Source organism: Augochlora pura, chromosome 1 (assembly GCF_028453695.1).
Source record: "Augochlora pura isolate Apur16 chromosome 1, APUR_v2.2.1, whole genome shotgun sequence".
Lineage (NCBI taxonomy): Eukaryota > Metazoa > Arthropoda > Insecta > Hymenoptera > Halictidae > Augochlora > Augochlora pura.
In genome coordinates this window covers 16,105,919-16,115,670 of record NC_135772.1, presented here as the reverse complement: position 1 = coordinate 16,115,670, position 9,752 = coordinate 16,105,919, and the positions used below count along the sequence as shown (strand labels likewise).

Below are 9,752 nucleotides of genomic sequence, written 5' to 3'. Positions count from 1 at the left end.
AACAAAATTGGGTATAGTTCGGATGATTAGCAAGTACGAGGTGACACGTTGCGAGAAAACGCCGGTGCCGGTGAAAATGAACCCGAAAGCGTCTATTACGACCTCGCTGACGGGACTGTACTTGAACGTTCAAAAAATCACTACAGAACATAGTTGAATATCTTTGACTATTTTTAATATTTAATAAATATACAATTACTAATTTTCTAGGTTTTAATTGCTAGGTTTAAAAAATATAGATTCCAATTGCTAATCCAAGGTCTTTGCGAATTAAGTAAAATCCTTGAGATTGTATGTGATAACAAATCGACGACGCTTTTCTCTACTAAAACCGTGTAAGATATCCTTCGAAAATTATAAACTTAAACTTAAATTTAGAAATTTCAATAAAGCTACAACTCTTTAAAGGAATTTAATGGCTGTCAATTGTGTTGTTTACACCATTTCTTTTCTAAAAACCTCTACGATGTTGCAAAAATTGCGACGGATTAATATATAAACGTATTAACCATACCTTTACACGTGTGTAATATTTCCAGTAAAACGACGCTTCCTCGTGCAAGCCTTTCCATCCGATCTGCACAGAAATTCAAACGTCAGACTATGCATATTTAGAAGCAATTCCCATCGCACATTTAAACAGGTATAAAAAGAAAAAAAACAAACGGCGAACCACGGTGGATTTTAATTCAAATTTTTATTTTTTTATATTTTGCACATTTTCTTGTACAATAAATCCATAAAGATCCGCAGTCTAGTGATTACACGAGAACGACAGTTGACATACATCCTTGACCATCTATGGACCACTTTTTTTTCTCACGCATATAATAATATAACTATACAATGTTTCGTGGTAGTAACTCGCCCGCGAGCTTAGCAAGCATTCTGCGTCCATCGTTCCATGATCCTTTCTTTATTCTTTTTTTCTTCCCCCGCCGGACAAATCTACATTATACGTAAACTAGTTGTTTTGTTTGTTTTGCTCGTGCGTACCGTCGCATCACAACTTGTTCCTCTTATTACAGTAACTGTAGTAGGTCGTTAGATTCTTACTGATTCCTTTTAAAAAAGCGGATATATCGAATGGACGATGAGACCGGGAACAATGACGATCGTAAAGAAGGAACTCGCGCCGAAGGTGAATTGTTCGCGGGGAATTTATTATAGTATATATATATATATATCATATATAATATATATTTAGTATATAATATATATTTAATATACAATATATATAATATATAATAGTCGACGGGTCGGCCGGGAGTTCTCGGTCACCGCGTTCCCTAACATACACGTAGGAGAATAGAGGGGACGATCTATTACGGTATACGTAATTGACGAGAATAATTGGGACACGTCCACCCCGGACAACCCCGGCGCGGACGAACGACGAATTGACGAGTAGAAACGCGATGCCTCGCCGATCCCGGCACGCCGTTCGGACCGTCGAGTTCCGCGTTATCTTCGGACGCGACTCCTCGAAACCATCGAACTGGAATCCGACGGTGATCGGTGTTGCTCGGACGTGTAATGTCGGTGATTGGAAAGTACGATTGTCGGCACAGCTGGTCCGAAAGATTTAGGAATATCGCCTCAGTAATACATCTGACGGATAATCGCTTTTTACTGTCTAGGAAGAGACAAATAAATATTGACAAAGGTCAGGCACAGACAGCGAGCGGTGGAACGGAAAATTTGTTTGATCAACGATTTCGAGCGCGGACGATTCCGACACCTCGCTTTTTCTTTTTCTCTCTCTGGAGCATGGACGTCTTTATGTTTTTCAATGCGATCACGGGTCACGCTGTGCGCGCTGTCGAAGTTGGGATCAAACACATTTTCCTTCCGTGCCGCGAGAAGTTTAATAATTTATATTATAGCTTGTATATAACGTTGTTAATGGTTCGACGCAGCTTCACTCGCTCGGAGACACCGTCGAGTCGCTCTCGCATTCGTCGGGTCTCTTCTTTGATCCTCTACACACGTGTTTTTCGGGAACATCGTGGTCGCGTCCACGAGAACGGAAGGTTCAGTTTCCTTACTTTAGTCACTTTCGTTAAATTGTTACGGATAGGCGTGGCGAGAGATTACGTATCCAATGCAGGAAGAGGTGCGGTGAAAATTATTTCGGCAAATCCTGAGCGCGCCGTGGGAAGAGATTAGCGAGGTCGCGCGGTACAGCAAGAATCTTCGTGCAACTCGAAGAGAATGCGCGCGACGAAGGAGCTGATCGGGTTGAAACGATCGCGAAACATTTTGGTAAATTTAACGCGGGAGCTTTGAGAGTGGACAGTTCGCGGAAACGCGTTGTTATCTATCGAATTACTTCGCGGTCGCATCGAAGAACATAATAAACAAATAGCTTGGAAACATTCATTTTTATTAGATGGACATGATATATGTAAAAATAAAATAAATTATGACTAATTTTGAGCAGGCAGAACAAATTGTTATTTGAACACACTTGAACCTAAGGTAGCACGGAGTCTTCCTCTATGTAAAACTTTTACATTGCAGCACTGACGGTAAATAAAAATTTGCTCGGTCAACAAACGCCTCGCTCGGAGTCGCCTACGAATCCGTAGCGTATTCGAACCGAATAAAAAAAAAAAAACTGACGAACAGACATTTTCACCATAATTTCTCTCTTACGAATATTAAACAATTACATACCGCGGCCGTGGTCGTCTCTCGTTACGGACGCTCGGATACGATCTCGCTCTCGAGCGTCGCTCACGGATCCAACGACTATGCGGAAGAAAATGATCTCGGCAATAATTTCCAACTTTCCGATCGCTTTCGGTCCGCTACCATCGCCTTTTTACGCGTTCGCGATGCATCGACGTATCCCTCGATTCGTTGATCGATCTCCCCTCGCACGCCGAATATAACAAATTACGCAGCGCGCGCGCGATTATTCGCTCGAATCTCTTCCCCCCCCCCGCGGACTCGAAGTGAATTATCGAACAACTGTTTACGCAGAACGCAGAGGGGGTCGCTCGGTTCCGCGCGGTGCGGCGGGTGTCCCTTCTTTCCGCTCTACGATCGCCGTAGAAACCGAAGAGTGCCCAAAAAAATATCGAGTTCCTTTTTTTTTTTTTGGGTGCTGAAGACAATAACGTAAGACTAGAGTTCAACAATACATGCGGTTTTTAATCGCCGTACAGACACACCGGTTGGAGTATAAAAATATAAACATCTAAAAATGATAAATGAAAGCGAGACGCCGTTAGAGAACGTAATTCATGTCAAGACTGAGAAACACATGCGTTAAAAATGGGCGCGCGGGTGGACGAACTGGTCCGCGTGGCATCCGTTTGTACCACGTGGGAGGACCGCGTTAGGCTGTGTGCACGTGTTCAGTGTTTTTTCTTTTTTTTTCTTTTTTCCCCCACCCCTCTCGATCATCGATTATCTCCTGTGCAACGTGGTTTTACGTGTCTCAGACTTGGAGCGAATTTTGTCGATCTATTAAAAATTTAGCGTCTTTCGATGAACAGAACGAGCAACGACGGGAGACATTGGAAAGTAGCGCAGATGGAACTTAAGGGGGCATTCCCTGTATTATCCGACCGTTCGGCGACATCTGTGATGCTATAAATCTAGTTTCAACTCGTTGTATCCTAGATTATTTAAATTCTCTCCTGTAAATTGTAAACGAAAATCGTTCGCGAATCGGATCGTCGTTATCGTTCGCTTTACGTTAAAAAAACAGACGATTCTTTGTTCGTAACCATTTTTTGGCACTGATATGTTCATCCCAGATTCGCAGATTGAATCCAATTCGAATGCTATGAATACAAAGGTCTGGTGCAGTATTGTTTAAAAAAGATGAAGTTTTTGATATCGACAGTTTGTTTTACATATGAAGTAAACGTCGCGAGAAAAATTCCACGGTAGCAATCGCGTGACTATCCGGTTGAGAATACCCCGTTAAGGAAGAGCCATATAAGCAACGTTTCTTAACAGATAGCGTCGTTCTATCGACGCGCGTTACACGAATTACTATTAACTCTCGATCAGAGGAAGACACATTATCACGAGTAAAACACCATTTATTTGACATGCATCTAAATTTCTGACAGATCAACGAAATCGTTCTTCGTGCGTTCCCCCCCCACCGTTCGGGTGTAATTTTGCACGACCGTTAATTCGTGGTGCTTCCTCGCTTTGTGTTCACGAGCGTACGAAAAAGATGTCGCCCGGTAACCGTTCTCGTTACATTTTCTTCTTTCGTTTGCTCTTTAGCGTTGCTTTAGATGTTTCGGTTGCAACCGGACACGCGACGGTGCCCGTCTAAAATTCCATTCCATTTCCTATCTATCTAAGCGCTTTACTCTCCTCCTGTATCGCATAGAATCGATCTTCATTTATATTTCTTTCTCTTACATGTCTATATATTTTTATATACGTACGCATCCGTTTTTTGCTTGAGAGTTGCATAATTGTTTTTTTTTCTTTCACGTCTTTGTATACATTGCATCTCGCGTATATTTTTATATATATGTATATAGATATATGCATATCGAATAATATAATAATGTATATGTATATACATATATATTTATATATAGCTTTTTTTTTTTCTTTATGTATATATGTATAATAACGAACAACATTAATGATTAGGCTATTCTTTTAATTGGACAATAAATAAAATAGTTTATATACCGCGCATCATTTTCTCTTTCTCACTCTCATCACTCTCTTCACTCTCTCTCTTTCTTTCTTTCTCTCGCTTTCGCTCTCGTTCTTCCTTGAAATCTCCCAAGCCAAATGTACTCCTCTCACGCCGCATTTTGTATCTCCCCGGCCTCTGCGTGCTTCTCCTTTGCACCGGTTGTTACGTATAATATACGACGCGTAAATCCTCGTCACTCGCAACAACGCTATTCCAGTCTCTTCGCCGACATTCCCCCATCAATGCTTTCAGAACGGAAATCGATATTTAGGAGCAATATACATATATTTGGTATTTTGCCACCTGTTCGACAGTTTGGCTTCGACACGAAATGCTAATTAGATTCACACACTTCTCTGGCTACATTTGGAAACAGCTAATCGACTTACTACACGAACGTACTAAGACATTTTTTGAAATTGCGTTTGATCCTCGTTTATAACATTTTCCTTTGCCCCCATCATCTTCTCTTTCTCTTTCATCCACGCGCACATCTGCACAGTCACACGCTAATATGCTCGCGCTCTCTCGCTCTCTCTCTCTCTTTTTCTCCCGCCATTCTTACGGTCCCTTTCACGCAGCCATGCACACTATAATATACGTACTTTCTTTTTCTCGCATTTTGCCCCTTCCTCCGCGATTATTTTTACAGGCCATTCGCGCCGTGGCCAAGCAATCAAGCAATCCGCCCGAATCCTTCGTGCGTCCCCGCTCGAACGGCGTCCAGTCGACAAGAAACGCGAAGCGATCGAGGTCTTCCCCAGTCTGGCGTTAGAAAAAAAAAAAACAACTCGGCCGGTTGATGCTGGAGAATCCGTGACCGAGTCCGTCGCGTGGACGTGTTTCTCATCGGAATGTAGACTTTACTGGACCAGAGAGGATTTGCGTCGCGGTTTCCGTGGATCCTCGACGGGCTTTCTCGGCACAGAGATGGCGACGGCGGCGACGTCGCGCGTCGCCGCGACGTTGGGCCGTGAAGGGTTCGCGCTGACATCGCGAGGACCCCGTAGCGAGAACGCGTGCCGCGCGAGATCGAACTAAATAATAAATTCCGTAACTAACAGAGATCGTGTCTGAGGACGCGATCGATCCGCTTTACGAACGCACGTCGGAAGACCGCGAATCCTCGAGCGACACTCTTGGCTCGGCCGGCAACCGGATGACGTGTCCCGTGTGTCCTGATCACTCCCCGATGTTTCTTTGGCTCCGTCTCTGCCTCCTCCGATCGTTGACAGCAAAAGACCGTGTGGTTGACTCTCCTCGGATAAACACGTAAATTAAAACAGTAGCTGACCGAGGACCGACGACCGAAGAAATAAGGTTCAACCGCTGCAACAAAAGAAATTCTCAGCCAGCCACCTGTGCAGGCCCGACAATTGTTTCTCGGATGAGTCCTCGGCTACCAGGCCGTATCACTTGATCTCTTCCCGGCTTAGCGAACGCGGAGGATGCGAGGACAGCGGAGCCTCTGTCGCCTGCCTTCTCGGCCGGAAGCTCGCCGTCAGGGAGGATATCCAGCCGCTCGTCGACTGCGAGCTCTGGTCGTGCAAGGAGTCGCTGTTGCTGTTGCTCCTCGTGCTGTCGACGCTCATGCCGGACTTGAACCGCGACAGCAGGCCCGGCGACGCTTTCTTCGTGGCCGCCGGCGAGGAGAAGATCGGCTTTTTCCTGGATTTGGTTACGTCCTTGCACAGCATCGAGTCGAGGCTGCCCGCGAGAGGACGCTCCTCCGCTTTCTTTGGCTCCAGCGATCCGAGCATCACGCTTTCAGTCTGTTTCGCCATCTTTGATATGTCCTCCATGCTCGCCGAGCTCCTCCGTATCTCGACCTTGGCGACGTCGGTCTGCAGCTCCTCCTCGGACCCATGCTCAGTCTTCACAACGATCTCCGGCTTCTTCTGGTTCTTCGCGCGCACGTTGATCTCCCTGAACTCGATGCCCGCCGCCTTCCGCTGCTCCTTCACCTCCCTCAGGCTCTGCGACGACTTGCCCTCGGGATTCGAGAAGTTCCGCCGGTGCTTCGCCAACGAGATCTCCGCCTTCGCGCTCGGCAGCGTCTCCAGCGAGGTGGACGACCGTTTCTCTTTGGCGAACACCGTTCTCCAGCTCTTGTTCTTGCAGTCCGCGGACTTCCGGACCTTCGGCAGCGTCATCGCCCGCTTGTCCACCGACCGCAGCTCCACCACCGTCGCGATCGCCTTCGCTTCTCTGGGCGGCGGTTTCGCGAGGTTGCACCGCTTGCAGATCGTCAGGGAGTTGGCGTGCCTGGACGATGTGGTCGGCTCGGACGCGTTGCTCACCGAGTTGCTTTTGTTCAGCGCTTTCGTGACGTGCTTGGTCGGCTTCGGCGACAGAGAGTCTCTCGAGTCGAAGCTGATGTTCAACTTGTCCGTGAAGTTCCTCAGCCGCGAGAGGATGGACTTGTGATTGTTCGGCCCGGCTTTGTCGTCGCAGCAACAACGCAGCACCATCGACTCCCTGCGGGCTTCCTTGCGACTAGACCTGACCTCCTGGTCGTTCTCCACCGGCCTGCTCGGCTTCTTTAAGTTGTTCCGCTGCGGCTGCGCCACGACGTTTCCGTTTCCCTCGACCAGCCTCCCGTCGCTGTTCTTCGCGTCCGTCTGGACCACGTCCTCCTTGCTCAGCTCCTCCTCGATCCTCGTTTCCTCCGCGGACCTCGCGCTCACCGGCGAGCTCAGATTGCTACCAAGATTCTCTCCTTTACTCCGTCTTCTTTCGTGCTCTCTGACAGCCCTGACCAGGTCGTGATTATGATAATCCAATGACGATTTCTCCCGACTACCCTTCCGGCTACCCGGGTAGCTTTTCCTACCTGTTGCCGGACCCGCCACGGTCCCCTCCGTCGAGATCTTGAACTTCAACGTCTGCTCGCTGATCTCGACCTCCGTCGCCGTCTCCGGGTCGGAGCTCTCGATATTCTCGGCGTCCTCCGCCGTCAGGTTCTCGGTGATGTCCTCGTCGGTGGACCGCGACCTCGAGTGCACCGTGCCCACCGATCGTTTCGAGCGCATGCTGTGCGACGACACCGACTTCACCACGGTCGACGATCCCGTGCCGCCCGGCGTCGTGGCCGTCGGCGTCGACTCGCCCGGGTCCGCTATGCTTTTTCGATGGTGGCGCTCGTCCTTCGCCGCCTCGTTCAGTCTGCGATAGTACTCTAATGCTTCTCGCGCTGGCTGGACTATCAGAACCTGCAACATAGTCGTTTCCTCTTGTTATTATATTTTCCAAAGCTCAAGGTAACGATAAGAATTTTTCACTGCGCCTTTGACGACGCGTTGCAAGATATACGATAAAATAGTTTAACCCCTTACACTACGATTCGTTCCAGCAGTTATTTAACCTTAACATTTTTAATAAAAGGACCAGACAATTTTTGTTTCTTATATTGCCTTTATGTACTGTTGTCTCCAAGCTTCGACAACAGAAGATTTTTGTCTATTTTTTTATTTATCTTAACATTACGAAAACTTTCATAAAATTTCATTGAAACCGGTATGATAGACCTGATTCAAGAACTACACTAAAATAAAATACGTGAACAATCTTAATGAATTTGTTAAATTTACTCCAAGTCAGAGTAAGCAGTTCCCTTCCTTTCAATAAGAAAAACGTCGAGCTACGTACCTGCAGCTCGGGAAGCAACTCCCCGAGGGACTCGAACAAAGGGAGTATTACCAAGCCGATGAAGCTGACTTGCGACGAGGGTTTAGTTACTTTGTCGCGATCCATGAACGGCGTGACCGGAAGTCCCTCGAGCTTCTCCGCGTCGCTCTGCTTGAAGAATTCCTGCAGCAGCATGTCCAGCCACGGCTCCGCGACTTCCATCGGGCGCGCCTCGTTGCTAATGTCGGCCACCTTGATGAGAATCATCGACAACTGGAAGAACAAATCCGTGTTTCAAGCTGCGAGTGTAAATCACATTTAATGATCTTAATGCATTAGATATAAGGTAACGATGACTTATACTATAACTTCGTACAATACGAAAGCTATTCACGCAATCCGTTTAAGGGTACGGATATAGCTGGGCTGCAGATGTAGTGATTAAATAAATAGATCGAATACGGTACAGTAGGAATATTTAAAGAATTAAATATACTCTTGTATTATTTTTAATATAATAAAATAATTAGTGAATGAAACGTGTTTTGTATGTTACGATTAGAATATACAGCGTTTAGTTTTATGAATAATCAGCAGTCTAGTTATTGGAATGGAAATAAATTTTAGTCTCTTAATATATTAAATAACAATGCAATTGTCAAGACATGGCACGTTTTTTGTATCTTGCACTTAATACATACAACGTTTAAATTTATGAATAATTCACAGTCTAATTATTAAAAATGATTAGAAAACAACTGCTATTGCAATGGAAATAATTTCCTGCCTCCTAATCCATTAAATGACATTACCATGTAATTTCGAAAATTATTATACGGAATGAATTTCTATATAATGTAAATAGGGTAGGAGTTATGGCACTCCGGTTAGAATTTTTCCGTGGTATCGGGGACACGCTATACATTTCTATACGGTGGCTCTTACCAGGTTGATGTGAGCTTTGCTGGAATAATCGAATTCCGGCACGGTGTCGGTGAATTGGCCGAGAATCTCGTTATGCCTAGCCATATCCGTCGCAAGGATGCACCTGATGATCCCTTCGCGTACTATTCGATACGTCGCGTTATCCAGGGACGCCAATATGTTGCATTCGGGCGCCTCCAGCACGCGAAACGCCACGGAGCAATGGTGGTTCTCCAACGGCGAGATATCGTTGTAACGCAGCGCCAGCTCGGTCCGGGCATTTATTTGATAAATATTGTTGTATCCCGGGTGATCTAGATCGTGGCAGATGCAGGAGACAATGAGTATGAACACCTCAAGATTGCCGATCCGTGACGGCAGATCCACTGCCCACGCTATCGCGTACATCTACGAAGCGACAAAATTCATTAATATAATATATATATATATTCGTTAATGAAACAAATGTTCGGTCGAAATGATTTTACGACGGTAAAAAAATTCTATATTTTAT

General features: G+C 45.9%; 1 protein-coding gene across 1 annotated transcript in view; it reads right to left on the bottom strand.

Moving 5' to 3' along the window:
* Positions 1-4,721: 4,721 nt before the first annotated feature.
* Positions 4,722-9,752, bottom strand: part of Pde9 (phosphodiesterase 9) — a 92,947-nt gene continuing 87,916 nt past the window's right edge. Inside the window, exons 9-11 of the mRNA XM_078176405.1 lie at positions 9,260-9,646; positions 8,336-8,587; positions 4,722-7,899 (exon numbers count right to left, since the gene is read on the bottom strand). Coding sequence (XP_078032531.1) covers positions 6,100-7,899; positions 8,336-8,587; positions 9,260-9,646 — 2,439 coding nt within the window. The 3' untranslated portion in view covers positions 4,722-6,099. The remainder of the gene's footprint in view (positions 7,900-8,335; positions 8,588-9,259; positions 9,647-9,752) is intronic.